This window comes from Stegastes partitus, unplaced genomic scaffold (assembly GCF_000690725.1).
Source record: "Stegastes partitus isolate 25-593 unplaced genomic scaffold, Stegastes_partitus-1.0.2 Scaffold306, whole genome shotgun sequence".
Taxonomy (NCBI): domain Eukaryota; kingdom Metazoa; phylum Chordata; class Actinopteri; family Pomacentridae; genus Stegastes; species Stegastes partitus.
The window spans coordinates 237,720-254,209 of NW_007578037.1; the positions used below are offsets into that span (position 1 = coordinate 237,720).

Here is a 16,490-nt window from a genome sequence, read left to right on the forward strand (position 1 = left end):
TAAAAATCATCATCACAATCAACTCTTTTTCTAATCAGAAACTGTCAACTCTTTTCAGCTCCTGAAAATGTTGGAGAAGTGACGGTGGTGAGCCAGACTGAAAACAGTATAACTCTGAGATGGACCAAAGTCAAGGCCATCCCAGATTACACCCTACAATATGTTTACAATGAAACATCCATAGTGGAAGATATTGATGCATCTTCTCAAGGTGCATCAGTAGAGCACGTGGTCTCTCCTCTGACTGATCGGACAAAATACAATTTCACTCTGTTCACTGTGTTTGAGGGAGTCAACAGCACTGGATACGACTTTGATGCTGTGACAGGTGAGTGATCCCTGAACATTTATTTATAGATGGAAGTTTTACTTGTTAAATGCAATTCATCAGACAAATTGCTGTATTTAGATTCTTGGTAGAGTATTGTTACTCACATATTAGTTTTTATTGTGATTAATTGAAGGAAATTGAACTTTTTAGCTGACAAAAAAAACCCCAACAATATGCAAACAGTACATTTTGCTGGGGATTCATCAACTAGACACGAGTGTGCAATGAAAGTGTGATAACCGTTAGTGCATCAGTGAGACATGAAGTTGGAATCTCGGGACTCACAAGTTGGATTTAAATCCATTTCAATGTCTTGACTGAGTTTAGATTTCAGAAGCAGTTCTGTAAACTACTCTACAGGTGCAAGTAAAGTATTTTTATGTCTGACACTGGCCATCAAGAGCCAGAACAGAGCTCTATTATGATGTCTAGTTTATAGCTTCTCAGTAGAAGGAGGCTGCTGCTTACTTAATACTCTTAAACATGGCTGATTAAACTACTGGAACTGAATGAAAGTTTTTATGTGTTGATAAAATACATCATTTTGTTGGGGAACATTCTGTCATTTAAAAAAAGAAAAAAAATCAAATGTAACAGTTTCTTTGTGTTTTCACATTTCAGCTCCTCGTAACACTGAAGAGCTCAAAGCAGTTGGACAAACTGAGACCAGTATAACTCTGCAGTGGAAACAAGTGATTGGCATCGACACGTATATACTTGTAGTGAATGGCAAGGAGGAAAACATTACTTTACCAGCAGAACTTGTGACTTACACAGTGTCAGATCTGACAAGTGGGACTAGATATGAATTTAGTCTCTTCACTGTGTTTGAAAATGTCAGCAGCAGCGGAGTGAGCCTCACTGCAGTCACTGGTAAGATGTCTGTTCTCTGATCTAGACCTTTAACATGATCCAGGACTGACTGGCTCACTGATACATGAAACTTAATCTTTCTCACTTTTAATTAAACAACCACAACGTTTTGTTTTGCATGTTATTTGTAAATTTAATTAATTAGTAGCAGTTCCTTATTCATGTAGTTTTATTTCCTAGCTCCTCATAACACACACAAATTTAAATTAGTTGAACATAATGACACCAGAGCTCTGGAACAATCAGAGTTATATATATATATATATATATATATATATATATATTTTTTTTTTTTTTTTCTTCACACGTGTGTTGCTCTGGTAGTATGACTAAGTGGATCAAAAGTTACGAAAAGTAACATCAAATTAGTCAGTTAGGGACATCCTGTCTTTTGTAAATCCTTTTTGTTTATCTGTAATTGGTGACATGGCTGTGTTTCTTGGATTATAGAGCAGACCGGTGTAAATACTAATGATGAACGATAGTGTGGTAAAAGTCAACATCACAATCAACTCTTTTCTAAAATGAAACTGTCAACTCTTTTCAGCTCCTACAAATGTTGGAGCCGTGATGGTGGAGGACCAGAATGAAAGCAGTATAACTCTGAAGTGGACCAAAGTCAACAACATCCTAGATTACACCCTACAATATAATGACAATGGAAAACCCATAGTAGAAAATATTGATGCATCTTCTCAAGGTGCATCAGTAGAATACGTGGTCTCTCCTCTCAGTTCTGGGACAAAATACAATTTCACTCTCTTCACTGTGTTTGAGGGAGTCAGCAGCACTGAACACACCTTTGATGCTGTGACAGGTGGGTGATCTCTGAATGTTCTTTTGTATGTACTTTATATAAAGAGAGAGAGAGACAGAACAATGAGAACAGCATATATAAATACGTCTCAAACATCTGCTATCTTCTTATGCTGCCTGAGTAAATCAGATGCATTCATTTAGACTTTTACTTTGCAAATGTTTGCAGTAACTAGACTAACATTACATTTCATAACATGTAGTAACTCCACTCCAAATGAAAGTGTCAAACAAATGTAACATTTCAGTTTTGTGAAGAGTAAAAGTGTCTCTCTTTTCATCAGTTCCTCCAATGGTGAGCTCTGTCCGTGTGACTGATCGCTCAGTGACCAACGTAACGCTACTGTGGGACAATGTGAATCCAGACTGGGAATACTTGCTTGAAATGAATGGAAGAAATGAGACACTGACACCAGATCAATCCTCGAATGTTATATCACATTCAGTCACATCTCTTGAGCCTGGAGCAGAGCATGCATTCAGCCTGATCACAGTGTTCTCTGGACTCAACAGTGCTGCATTTAAAGGCAGCACAGTAACGGGTATATAGAGGCCTCTTCTCTGATACACTCTTACAACCTGTTTTGCAATCTCAGAATAAAATTTTGTTGCACACATAAATTTGCAAAGATCCAACAAGCCTTGTTCTGTAAAACTCATGTTGCAATACTTTCGATTGGACTTTGTGCTAACATCTACAAATAAAGGCTCTTGTCTGCAATAATCTTCTTTGTCATTTCAGCCATTGACTGTGCCAGTGTAAAGTGGCATGTTACTGACTCATCAATCCAAGGAACAGTTGAAGGCTTGTTCACGAGTGCTACTGCCACTTACAATTCGCAAACTTATGTCAGTCCTGGAGGTAGAGATGTGTCTTTTACTGGCCTTGTATCGGGTGCAACCTATGGGATATCTCTTGAGTATGAAACATCACCCGAACCACTTAATCAGTGTCGCCACAACATAATAGTTCGTAAGTACAAATCGGTCCCACTATGACTTATGATTTCTCTACGTTTTTGTCATAATACTGTAAAGGACATGATACTTTTCAAACTGTACTTCAAGATTACAGATTTCAAAGCATTTTACCATATTACAAGTGAAAGTGTCTGGTGAATTTATGTCACTTGTTTAGTTTTTTGTGCCCTTGCAACCAAGTAATTGTTCTAAAGTAAACTTCAGAGCACTGTGCAGCTGTATATTATTTATTCATGTACCACAGATTAATAGAATCTAAAATGCTTCGAAACTATTATGTGAATTGCAGCTTTTAAAAATGTATTTATTGTTTTTTCTATCATCAATTCATGAATTGATTACTTTTTATTTAAAAAATAAATGACTTGCTCTATAAAACGTGAAAAAGTAGTACCCAGGTTTGGGTCTGCAGATTGAGTAATAATTTGAATGAATGGTTGTTAAAACACAATACTATCATCCCTTAAGTGGCAGTATTGTGTAAATGGACTATTGATTTTTGAACTTAAAACAAGGCAGTTTTTATTCCACAGTGGCATGAAGATTTTAAAATTAGCCCCACTTTTCATGAAATCTGTGTGTCTACAGTAACTTTCAATGTGTATTTTTTTGACAAGTCAAATATTGACATCATTGTTCTGTGCTTTGTTTTTTGTGAGTGTAATTGCATATTTTCTCCTGTTTTTATCTAGTTCCTTCTCCCCTTTCAAGAGCTGATTGTAATTACTGGGCAAGTGGTTATTCTGTCCAGATTGTGTGGCGCTCTCCAACTGGTGTGTGGACTCTAGTGGAGGTGAACGTGATTGGGGAAACTCACACAGTGCATAATGATGACAACGACGAACAGGAAATCATAATATCGGGATTCCAACCTGCCAAAACATATCAAGTATCTTTAAATGTATTGTCTGGGGACGTAAGGAGTTCTAAACCATTTGTTTTTCAGTGTTCTACTGATCCAAGGGGTGAGTAAAAGTCACTATATTACAATTTTAGTGATTTTTCTGATATAATATTTCAACAATATATTTACACTTTTACCTTAATTAACAGCTGTTTGTCATCAGTTATGTGTCATGTTTTAGCTCTTTGAACTTCTTCTTTTTTTTTTCTTACATTACAAAATTCAAATAACGATTATGTCAAAGTGGTCCATACAGGGACTGTTTCGATATCTATTGTAAGTTAATCCTTGTTTTATTTCCTGCAGGAGTCATTGCAGGGTCAGTAGTTGCTGTGCTGCTTTTTTGTATCCTGGTCTGTGTGGCTCTTTTCATTTATTTTAAAAGACCACATCTTATCAGGTTGGTGCTGCCTCAGTGACAATACTAAAGTTGCATTATCTTGTTGAAATTTACTGTCAGACTAAATCAGTGAAACTTTTGATCATTCCCACAGCAGAAAAAAGTCATTCATTAGTGGATCCAAACTACCTAAAACACAGAGCAAGTAAGTATAAATCTCATGATCTGTTTATGATATTAAGATGTCAGTCGCCCACAATGTCGTAAAAACATTATCTGGATCTTGTAGATTGAGGTATATTTTGGAGAATTAGTTGTATTTACCACTTACAAAATATCCTGTAAGATTGATTATTTTAATACAAAGAGACATGATACCAATTTTTGTTGTTGTTTTTTTTCAGAGGTATTCCAGTAGCACAGTTCCCAGACCACTTCAAAAAATTAAATGCGGATGATAACAGAGGTTTCAGCGAAGAATATGAGGTGCATAAAAACATCTATAATATTTTGTTCTTCCTCTCTGTGTCTTCCTATTTTTGCATCAGACCTTAAAATAGTTTGGTTTTTATTTGTTTTCCATTTTGCCTTCTTCTCAATTGCATGTAATGTTATCTGGCAACTTCCTTGTAGGGCCTCGCTCCTGTTGGCATAAACCAGACACAAAAGACTGCTGAGCTACCGGAGAACAAAGTGAAGAATCGTTTTAAGAATGTGCTGCCATGTAAGTCAGTCTTCTGACCGTGCTGGTAGAACCAATGCAGACTCGAGAAATGAAACAAATCCACTGGCTCTAGTGCTGTCTGCTCTGGTGTATTGCAGTTGAATTCTATTCTGTTTTCTCATCTTAGATGACTGGTGTCGGGTGAAGCTATCTACATCAAATGGGACCTCAGATTACATTAATGCAAATTACATGCCAGTAGGTATTACATCGAAAGAGACGAGCCTTTAATACAGATTTTTCTATTGTAGTGCACTCCTATGTAGGGAACTTACAAAAATGTTGACTCAAACTTAGTAGAAGGAAGTACTAGAATTTTTTTGCTTGCGCAGTCAAGGACATATAAAAGATAAGCATGTGTATTTGATTATTTTATAACTTTATTAACTTCTTGTCAGGGCTACAACAGCAAGAGAGAGTACATAGCCACTCAAGGTCCTCTACCCGCCACCGTCAATGATTTCTGGAGAATGATTTGGGAACAAAGAGTGAAAGGCATTGTCATGGTAACCAACTGCATTGAAAGTGGAAAGGTAAGTCTCAGGAAAATGTGAAAATGTTTTATTGCTAGATTTGAATGGCAGTTTGCTCATTTGGCTACTGTTGTTGTTGAAGTGATACCAATGTAAGATTATTGGTGCCACTCTTTGTTTATGTTTCCTTTTCCTAGGTCAAGTGTGAACAATACTGGCCTGCAGACAGCAAGCCTCGTCTTTACGGAGAGCTGTCGGTCACCATGAGATCCGAACAACAGGAACTTAACTGGGCATTGAGGGAATTTAGTGTGAAACGTGTACGAAATCTTTTTTAGAATCCTTGTGGTATAACTAGTTGACAAAGTAAACCAAAATAACGGAATAACTCAACTATCTGTCAGAGCATAAATCACAATTCATAGAAAAATATTAAATGATTTTTGGGCACATTAAGTATCATTTATTAAGCACTAAATAGGTTCAAGATAGAGAGCAACAGGTCGTAAGTTTCCTCTATATAAATCTTCTTCACAGAGCAACACCTCAGAGGAACGCTCAGTCAAACATTTCCATTTCACTGCCTGGCCTGATCATGGAGTCCCGGAGGGCAGTGAAGTCCTGATCAATTTCAGAAGACTGATGAGACGCCACATAGAGAACGAAGGAACTGGAGCACCGACTGTGGTTCACTGCAGGTACTGAATAAGTTTGCTTTAAATCTAGACATGCAGGGAGGGAATCTATATCATATGTAGTGGGGTCAATATCACCAGAAAGTGCCTTTGAGACATCACGATTGCTCCCCCAAAAAGTTCTAATTTTCCACTCAATTTTATATCCATTGTGTAAAGTTGACCTTAGGCTGTTGTAAATGCACGTTGGTCGAGCTCCCACACTTTTTATGAATTTACTGTAAGCAGATAAAGTATGAGAAAATCGTAAAATAGGTCCACCCTGTCAGGGACAAAGTCAGAAGAGACTGAATACATTTTTATAACACAGTGATTACAAAGAATCTGTGATAGTTGCATTTTCTTTTCTAAATAAAATCTCTGAAAACAGTGATCTGATCTGTCTTTCAAGCAGTATTATTTGGCAGTGATTCGTTTATAAGGAAAATGTAAAAAGGTTTTACTAACTTGTGAAGATAACTTGTTAATTTTCATTAAACAGAAAAGTGATATGGTGGACAGTGACATCACAGGGTGGACAAAAATGTGTCAACTGTTGACATTAGTACATTTACTGACAGCTAACTGAACAAAGGTGAACATTACAAAACAAAATTCTGAACATTCATAAGCTTTTGGCATCACTACTAAAATACCTTCAAAACATTGCTAGAAACAGAATCGACAGAGCTCCCAACAGCAGAACGCTAATGACTGGTCAATCACAAATGAAGCAATGCCCTAAAACACACACTGCTTCTTGTTTAGTTGTACTCAAAACGAAATGAACAATTAGCATCCAGCAAAGACTTGAATTAATGAAATTAGAGGAAAGTCAAGTGATAAGTGAGTGAACTTTCCTCATGGTCTTCTGTCCAGACAGACCAGTTTAGTCACTCCCTTCAGCTTTAATGCATTCACATATTTCCTTGATTGGGTTCCAATCAATCTTCTACATTACTGTAATTGCTCTTCCACATACTTCCAAATAGATGGCTTGATCTGTTGAGAGTGCCTGCTCAGTGTCTGTGGTTCTGGCATCAGGAAGAGTATCTGCCCATCATGGTACCAACTAATGTCCTCCCATGGACCTGTAGACCTGGCCAAAAGAACTTGTTCACACCATTCTGGTGCATACACTTGACTTTGACACTGTGCCCTCCCACATTCATGATAACAACTGGGTATGCTTCGTTTTCATTTCCACCCTGTCATGTGGGGCTTGGTGACAAGGTGGACACTTTTGGCTAAAGTTAGCATCTATGGTGGACCATCAACTTGCAAAGTGATTGATTGTTGAAGTGGATTACATGCTGTTCTTCAAATATATTTTGAGTTTCTGAAAAGTTTTTCTATCAATTATCTTTTAGTCTGACAGAGTGGACATGTTAAGCTTGACATCCTCTAACTACAAGCACAATAAAGTGAAAATTAGGAAATGTAGGTGTAGAAACTCACTGTACTTGCAGCAGTTTTTTCAACCGCCATTGAAGAAAGACAAATTGGGATGGTGATGTCACTGATTAAACCCATTGATTTCTTAAAGGGGCAATCCCCCCATGATGACAGGGTGGACGGCAATTTTAGGGACGTTTACAAAATGTTAAATATAATTATAAAAAAAGAAAAAATAATAATCAAAATGACTTCTTGTACCCATGAACTTGGTAAGAACAATAAGAACATTTTAAAAGTATTTTCATTTTGTGTCATTAATGTCTCATTACACTGCTTGAAGTTAGCAGACCAGCATGTGGGACATAACACAAACAGATACACCCAACCAAGGAAAATGGGATAAAATTAGTGAAAGACACTTTAAGAAATTTGTCCTTATACTGATTTGTGTGTCAGTGTATGGACATTTGTAATAACACCTAACCTTTTCATGATTTTATAGCATGTTAATGATAACTTAGTGATTCTGATGAGGACACCAAAATGTACGTTACAGTGATATTGACCCAGGGGACTTTTATATGAAAACTAGTGAAGGTTAACAAATCCAAAGGTTAAAAGCTGGTGTCCAGAGGGTGGGTCAACATGAATAGCTTAGTGCAGTTATATGTGGTGAGCTAGTAAAGGTCCTTGGGATCAATAAGACACACTTCAGTGACTCTCACAAATACAAATACTGTACATGGCACAAACTAGCTCAGATGACTTGTTGGAAGAAATAACTAGGATCAAGAATGCAGTATTAGTTAGAAGTTAGTTAGAAGACAACAAAAAGACAAACTCAGGAGCTGAGAAGAGAAATACAATTAGCAAAGACATAAAATAGCAATATTTACAAAAGTCTACCATACATGGAAAAGACAGCATTTGAGTATTACATTTATTTATATGTCTGATGTATTTTCTTGGTATGAGACATGTTTGCTAGCAATGTATTTATGTCGACCAGGTCTGATACGCAGTGCTAGTTTTACCAGTGGCATAACAAAGAGAAACCATATGGAAATTTGCTATGACTTTGTAGTATTTGGACATGACTCGTCATATTCACACTGAATCTTACATTTCATACATTTAAACCTTTTCATGGCATGTGTTGATTATTGCGGTCAAAACCAGCCTGCACTAAAGCTGGGCTTGTGCGATGCTGTAAAACATGGTGAATTATGGGATACACTTACCTCTAAATACTACTTCATCACAGTGCATCAAGTACATCAAGTGCAGGTGTTTGTATCCTTCCATCATTGAATACACTCGTCCACTCAGTACTACAAGTGTAGATATTGGGACAGACCCAAGTTTCTAAAGTCAGTATTAGATGATTTTATTTTATTTTATTTTTTTAATGAATTGAAAAACCACACAGACTATCTTATGATGACTTATGTGCTGTGTTGTCTCTCTCTTAGTGCTGGAGTGGGGAGGACAGGCACTATCATTGCCCTGGATGTGCTGCTCCAGGAGTTTGAGAAAGAACGAGCAGTGGGCATCAAAGAGTTTGTTCACAAGATGAGACTGAATCGTCCACACATGGTGCAGACAGAGGTAAGTTATCTCAGGCTGAGATATCACTTCTGTCGTTCGGTAACAATTAGGTTTGTTGTGACACAGCATTTGAACTAAAAGTCAGTCTGCTTGAATATTTGTCAATAGTTGACTTTTTAAAATAGATTAATGTCCTGATTGTTGTTTACAAGTCCCTGTATGAACATGTCAGTTCAGAAATGTTCACAAAAACAGTATAGGACAGTATAAAAACACATGCTGCACTTCTGCTTTTTAGTCTAAACCCAAATCTTGCTTTGAGTCAAGCTATGAACTGCACTGAACCACTGTTTAAGTACACATTTCTATTTGCTGTGTTGCTAAATTAGAGATAGGCAAAGGCTTGGCCCACACTATTGTGAAACTCTGAAGCGTCAAACCCTTACTCGGACAAATCTGCATACAAGCGTCAGTCAAAATACAGTGTGTACACACTGTAAACCCAAGAGTTTTGCATTTCAAATGATCAGCCACTTTTGTTAATTTCTTTTCAGTCGCAGTATGTTTTCCTGCACCAGTGCATCGTGGACTCTCTGCTGCCATATCAGAAGCCTGAAGATAACGTATATGAGAACGTAGACTTGATATATGAAAATGCTACTGCACTCCAACAGTTGCGTTAAAACAAACTAGTATCCATCCTGCACTCAGTCTTATTTGCACTAAATGACAAACTAATTCTGATGTTTAAATGCTATATTTTGTTGTAAATGCAATATCAAAAAAATCACCATCTTAACTATTCACCGTATATGCATAGCACACTTTAGATTTTAATTTAACTTTTACATTTTTGTTCCTCTCTTCTGTGAAATATATACTATGATTATTATTACTGTTTTTGTTATCGTGTGAGGAAACAACATTACAGATGACTAAGGAATGTTTTAAAATTACATTTAATAACAATAAGAAATGTGTATAGAAAACGATAACTTGTACAAGAAATAAAATATGTTCACAAAAATACATGAATGTGCTTTTAACAAGTCAAAAACCAAGTCGTGGCGAACTGCACAGACCACAACAGCAACTTCCTTCACACTCAGAGTATCAGCTGGGTTTTGCTTCCAGTTTTTGCTCTTAAGTGTGTCATCATGCTGATGATCCTCTTTGCTTGCTGCTTAAAGCAGGTCAACACAGCACTTTGCTCACGCATCCTCCTCTGTGGTGTTGCTGCTCTTTGTGTCCTGACTACTGGAAACAACAGAGAAGTAATCATCGATAACTTGCTGTCTGGCTTTGAGGGCCTCAGCGTTGATCTCTGTCGGCACCGAAGGCTGCTTGCCCGCATGCAGGGGCTCGATTTTACCAGCTGGGGGTGGAGGACGGACAGAGAACTTTTTGGCGATGTTGTGCAGCACACTGCATGCCTTGATAATGTTTGACTTTTGATTTAAAGAGCCTTCTTGTGCAAAACCAAGTTGCATCAGACACTTGAAGCGCCTCTTCATGGAGCCAAGCGTTGACCGCATGACACTGTAGATCTTGGCGTGGGCCTCATTGAAGCGGACCTCGTTGTCATTTGCAGGTTCCGACACAGGAGTCAAGACATGTTTGGTTAAGTGGTAGCCGGTCCCACCTTTAAAAGAGAAACAAAGCATTAGAATGTCAGCCTGCTATGTAATATCTTTAAATACTAGAGATGAATGTAATGATAAAGTTTGGATTGTTGATGCTGCAAACTGGTCTTGCAGTCTGCCAGAAACTGAACACGGAAGTTGTGAAACTTTGGTGTTTCATTGAGTAGAGGATGAAGCGGTTTCAGAGCTCAACCCTTCCCCTAAAGCACATGTGCATCCTTGATGTGTGCAGATATTTATACATTGGGCAGGAAATACACTCCACCAGCAACAATGAACGTTAAAACAGAGGCTGCTGTATATCTGTGCTGCATAATATGCTGTGATGTGATAATGTTCAGAATATGAATCCATTCTTGAAGTCGTGAGCAGCATTTTGAGTAGAAAACCAAAGGAGTGTGAAGATTCCTGGTAACTGAGCAAAGTCGGCCTGCTCAGTCGACTGTGTCACGTTTGAAATGTGTACAAAGTTAGTGAGCAGCCCTTCGATTCAGATTTCTTTGTTAAAATGTGGGTATTATCTGGTTGTAACACACTGCTGTTGGTGGCATTGAGTCATAAGAGTTACAGATGTGTTGCGCAATAAGGTCATGCTTGTGTCTACTGTAACTCAGAGAGGACACTGACACCAAACCGCAGGTCGCGTCTTTATGATCACATGTCTCCGTCCCATTCACCTCCCTGTGCATCCTCTTCACATCTTACCAATGAGCCAGAAGGCTCCGTGCAGCTCCTCCTCCATCTCTCTTCCCTTGAACGACGAGTCCCACATCTCCTGCTCACACGTGCTGCCCACGCAGCATTTCTCAACGCTCAGTATGTTTCCATCGGAGTCACATATGACCTGACTGACGACTGACGTGTAACCCTGAGTGTTCACAAACGACCTGAACGTGTCCTTCTCGTACGGAGAAGCTCTGATCTTGAAGTGCGCCGGAGCCAGGACTCCCAGCACTCTGGGGATCCCGCACAGCTTCTCGGTCTTCGCTGCGAGGTTGACTCTGGCGTCCCTGGTCAGCGGGAACGAGATGAACTGGTCGGACATCCCGGCTATGACTCCGGAGATTGCGCCGACGACGGAGGCGGGACCGTCGCTCTGAGTCAGCCCGACTTTCTGCAGGACGGCGGCGGTGGAGACTCCGTGCGCGTAATAGTCCAGCGCCACCATGACCATCGCGTCCACGGACACGAGCGGCTTCTTCGGAGCCACGGTCCTCATGCGGATGCGGACGGCGTCGGCGACGAAGGCGATGCAGGGTTTCGTGAGGTGGAACGTCTGGAACAAAGCTTCCTCGTCGAAACTGTCGAAACAGCTCAGGGCACCAGAGTCTTCCTCTCCGGGTCCGAGCAGCTCGTCCTGCACCGCCAGCCACACCGGCACAGGGAAGGCCATGGTTCGCTACCGCACAGCGTTTAGACACATGACAGAAGGACCAACAAAACCTGCTGGAGGACGCACAAAAATTAGCCAAACAGCTCAAACCGTTTGCTCTTCTTCTCGCGCTGTGACAAACTAAACGCCGCAGTGGCGCATTGCTGCCCCCTGCTGGTTGTGTGTTGCTCCTACTGGACAAATAAAAAGTGCAGAAGCAAGTATCCTGGATGCACAATCAGAGCTGTTATCACCACGCAGAGGACAGAAAAAAATACTAATCATTTTTTCAATGAAAAAAAGAAACTTGTAAATTATTTCAGTTAAGCAAACTCATGAAGACACTGGCAGTATTTGCTGCCCAGTTAACTGGAGGTTTTCCCTTTTTATTGCTTATTAACATTCAACACACTCTGTTTAATCCTCTTACATACATTTATTCATACCCTCCCATTAAAGAAGGAAAAAAAACTGCTGTCACTGAAATAAGTTGAAATTGACAAAAGTAATAATAAATGAAAATGTAATGAAAATCATGACATTGCTTTTGAATTGTGGTTCAACAGAAATATTAAAAAAAAAGACAAAAACAAAAAAAACAAGCAAACAAGCACAATGGGACCCATAAACTAATACTTGGTTGAACAACCCTTTGAGCCAATTACTGCATCAAGTGTTTTCTGTAACTCTCAGTCAGACTTCTGCACCTGGTGACAGGTATGTTGATTTTGGTCCACTGCTCATCAGCAAAGTGCTCTAATTTGTACGGGATAAATATATATTTTTTGAAATAATTATTTTCAACCTTAATTGAAAGGCAATGTCTAATTTCACTAAATTATAATTTAGCAAATTTTTTATTTATTACTACTTTTTTCAGTTTTCAGTTATTTGGGTGACTATTGTGAGTTTTGCCATTTATTTAATGGAAGGGTGTGAATACATTTGAGGACGACTGTAGGTGTCTGGGTGTCCTCTTTCTTTCACGGTCACTCACTTTTGCAGGACAGCCAGCTCAAGGCAGATTTTCAAAAGCCTGTATTCCTTAATAATGGAATCAACTGCACTCTAAGGGATATGCAGTGACTTGGAAATGTTCTTGTACCCATCCCCTGATGTATGTGTTTCTATAACCTTACAGAGATGCTTGGAGACTTTACACTTTACTCTATACAGCTGTAGAAGAGCTGGGGTTATAGAAGCGAGTGAGGAGAACATTTCTGAGTTTATCAGTCTGATAGTCTGGGGGAGAACCCTGTTTCAGAACCTGGTGGTTTTGCACTGAATGCTGTGGAACCTTATGGTGTAGTTAGATCCAGGAGTACTGATTCACCACAGGAACTTACAGACACGAGCGTCTTTTTACTACAATCAACTTAAGACACATTCACTGCACTCACATGATCTCCATTTCAGTAACAACTAGCACCAGGCTGCACCTGTGCTGAATTAGGTGTCTCTTCACAACGACACCCTCCCGTTTCACCGACTTCTACTTTCCTCCTTGTTTTTTGTTTAGTCATTTTTCTCCACAAGCCGGGAACACGTGCTGATTTCCCGTCTCTATAAAAACAGTTAGACATTCTTCAAGTGATGCCAAACTCAAAACTTTATCAGCAAAAAGTCTGTTACACAATTTCTAAAATGCTATCTGTCTAAGATAAAGGTTTTTAGGATTATAGTAGATATGATACTATAACAAATTAAATATAGTCATCTTTGTACCTGGTATCTTAATTGTAAGCGTCTTGTGCTCTACTTGTGACTTACACAATCATTTTGACAGTTATACTGCTTCACTTTACAATTATTGTCTAGTGAAACTTTAACCTTGTCGGGAATAATCGAGACATTTCCGGCAAAATTAAATTTACTCCTTCACAGACGTGGACCCTGAGGTCAGAATCCCTCCCTTATAACTCCATTATTTCTATTGAGTATAATATATATATATATGTGTTTGTGTGTGTTTGCACAAAATAATGTATATATATATATAAATTGTATCATTTATTGTGTAGAATCAAATACTCTCTTGTTCATCCAGTGTACAAGTTATCATGAGAATCACATCCTGATGTTGTCATATCACATTCAGCACGTACTCTTAACACGCAGCACATCTGTTGGCCCAATATAGTATAATATACACGGAAAGCATTCAAACAAAATAATCAGTTCAGTAGATTCACAATATGTTCTTCCCATGTTGTGACCTTTTTTGAAAAATAAATAAAGCACAATGCATCTTTTCTAAACAAATAATAAACACGATAAATCCTCCAGCAGCTTCACTCCTCTTCTTCCTACAGCAAAATCAGTTTGTGTTTGCTCCACTTTCAGGTGATAAATAGAACATTTTGTTGACTTCGCTGATGGAAACGTCCTTCAGTCGAGGTATTCCCCCCTTACGGGTGCATTCTGTCCTCTGGCCTTGTGCATATACATCTGTAACAGAAGGGAGACGATGCATAACGTAAATGTTGGGATCAGAAAGTTTGGAACCACATCACGTCAAGACAGATGATACCACAGAAGAACTGCCATATATATATATAATAAGATTATAATATACAGCAAAGTATATATCGAGCTTTTAAACAGCTTTCCCTTGTTTATTCCCCTTTAGCACATTCTTAGATAATCACAATATTTAATTTTCTTACTTTTAAAAAATGTCCCTGAAGCACTAAAGACTGTACAGCGGTAGTTGGTGTGGCGGTAACATGATACGTATCATTGTGGTAGAGTTGTACTTTTACCTAACCAGTAGGGTTGAACGATTTAGGAAAAACATTGGATTGTAATTCTTCTGAGAGATATTGCAATTTTTTTAAAAAAAGCCCTGCTTCAGTTCAATGTTTATTGTGTGACAGATTTAAAACATTTCATGGAGCATTACCACATGAGATGTCCTTAAAAGTGTGACCGTCCCGGAAGGAGGACGGTGTAAATTTGTAAAACCATAAACATGACAGTAAAAATTGTGGGTTGGACCTGCTGCAAATTTCAATAACGTGACAGCGTTTATAGTAGAGCCCCAGAGTGCAGCCTGAACAACTTACTATTTATTGATTGATTGGAAAGCGTAAACAACGACTGAAAGTTTCCATCTGCTCAGATTAAATAAAGTACAAAGAATTACAACCTAATTATTCAATTAGCCACGGCCTGACTAATGTAGAGGCAGTGAAGGATCTGTGTTTTAACACTCAGGGTAGAAGTAATGTTCCCTGTAGTGGTGATGTAAGTAATGAAAAACCTGCAGGTCGGTGTCAAGGTCAGAAGAAGACTTAGAAAAAACTGACAATAAGCTGAGTCATGATACCAGGAGAATTTTCCCTAAGACATGTCCCAGCTGGGGCTGCAAAGTGGCTCAGTGGGTAGCACTGTTGCCTCGCAGCAAGAAGGTCACCAGTTCGCGTCCCAGTGAGCACACCCGGGATCTCTCTGCGTGGAGTTTACATGTTCTCCCCGTACAGCGTGGGTTCTCTCTGAGTTCTCTGGCTTCCTCACACAAGGTCCAAAACCATGTTGAGGTTAATTGGTGATTCTAAATTGTCCGTATTGCTGCCTTTTGACAAATTAAACCTTTTAGCACCAGACTCTGACTCAAGAAGACTTTCTGCTCATTTTTCTGGTCGACCTTTGGCAGAATTTTCTCCACTTCGTTAACCGGTTGGCACATGTTCCTACCTGTGATGTTGTCCACAGAGTGGAGTGGGGCTGTGTTGCTGAAGTTCACTCCGAGCAGCAGCAGCAACGAGATCGTTAAAGCCACCAGCAGGTAGATCGGCACTGCAAGAGCCCAATACCTGCACAGGATAAAAGGTTCGAGTTAAATGATCATAAAACTGTTATGTAGGACCAGTGTTTCCAGCAGCGGGACCAGCAGGCTCTCCAGGAGCCGTAGAGGCATAAACAAATGACATTTAACTGCAGATTTTACTTTTACAACCTATTAATTGAATTTTTAAAGGCTGAATGTAAATTTAAAAAATCTAATCTAATCTAATTAAAAAAATAAAAATAAAAACAATACAGTGTTTCCTCTACATTCATTTAGGAGCGGCGGGCCGCCATTCCTACGTCCCAGCCGCCGCTTCTTCAAATATCTTTTTTTATTTTAATTTTTTTTTATTTCTTATTGTTGCAGACACACCACCGCCGCATGTCTCCACCTTCACAGCAGAGTCCTGCACTGGGTCGGTGCTCAGGAGTATGAAGGTAAACTACAGAAAAATATCTTGCCCAGTATCTACTCTTTGGGGGGTTAATACGACCTTAATTAGAATAGAATAGAATAGAATAGAATAGACTTTATTTATGCCAGACCTGGGAAATTATTCTAAACAGCAGCATCCAAAAACACAGAAAGAAGTACAAAAAATAACAATAATGAAGTAATATGCA

General features: G+C 38.9%; 3 protein-coding genes across 6 annotated transcripts in view; 1 reads left to right on the forward strand and 2 right to left on the reverse strand.

The window, feature by feature from the left end:
* Positions 1-10,089, forward strand: part of LOC103358368 (protein tyrosine phosphatase receptor type H) — a 13,918-nt gene extending 3,829 nt beyond the window's left edge. Inside the window, exons 4-19 of one of the 3 annotated variants that reach the window (XM_008283299.1) lie at positions 59-328; positions 953-1,204; positions 1,752-2,021; positions 2,305-2,562; positions 2,763-2,993; positions 3,694-3,966; positions 4,212-4,305; positions 4,400-4,450; positions 4,650-4,731; positions 4,879-4,969; positions 5,097-5,167; positions 5,368-5,502; positions 5,640-5,762; positions 5,980-6,140; positions 8,987-9,122; positions 9,617-10,089. In XM_008283299.1, the coding sequence (XP_008281521.1) occupies positions 59-328; positions 953-1,204; positions 1,752-2,021; positions 2,305-2,562; positions 2,763-2,993; positions 3,694-3,966; positions 4,212-4,305; positions 4,400-4,450; positions 4,650-4,731; positions 4,879-4,969; positions 5,097-5,167; positions 5,368-5,502; positions 5,640-5,762; positions 5,980-6,140; positions 8,987-9,122; positions 9,617-9,745 (2,627 nt within the window). In that variant the 3' untranslated portion in view covers positions 9,746-10,089. The remainder of the gene's footprint in view (positions 1-58; positions 329-952; positions 1,205-1,751; positions 2,022-2,304; positions 2,563-2,762; positions 2,994-3,693; positions 3,967-4,211; positions 4,306-4,399; positions 4,451-4,649; positions 4,732-4,878; positions 4,970-5,096; positions 5,168-5,367; positions 5,503-5,639; positions 5,763-5,979; positions 6,141-8,986; positions 9,123-9,616) is intronic. The other 2 variants (XM_008283300.1, XM_008283301.1) reach the window with 2 other exon arrangements.
* On the reverse strand, positions 10,006-12,557 carry LOC103358367 (putative nuclease HARBI1). The gene is made up of 2 exons (XM_008283298.1): positions 11,411-12,557; positions 10,006-10,704 (listed from the first exon to the last, which is right to left on the reverse strand). Exons 1-2 carry the CDS (start codon positions 12,096-12,098, stop codon positions 10,274-10,276), a joined length of 1,119 nt encoding a protein of 372 aa, XP_008281520.1. The 5' UTR covers positions 12,099-12,557; the 3' UTR covers positions 10,006-10,273.
* Positions 12,558-14,068: 1,511 nt separating this feature from the next.
* The window catches only part of pigp (phosphatidylinositol glycan anchor biosynthesis, class P), a 6,722-nt gene continuing 4,300 nt past the window's right edge, over positions 14,069-16,490 (reverse strand). For both annotated transcript variants that reach the window (XM_008283302.1, XM_008283303.1), the window contains exons 4-5: positions 15,774-15,892; positions 14,069-14,525 (exon numbers count right to left, since the gene is read on the reverse strand). In XM_008283302.1, coding sequence (XP_008281524.1) covers positions 14,395-14,525; positions 15,774-15,892 — 250 coding nt within the window. In that variant the 3' untranslated portion in view covers positions 14,069-14,394. The remainder of the gene's footprint in view (positions 14,526-15,773; positions 15,893-16,490) is intronic.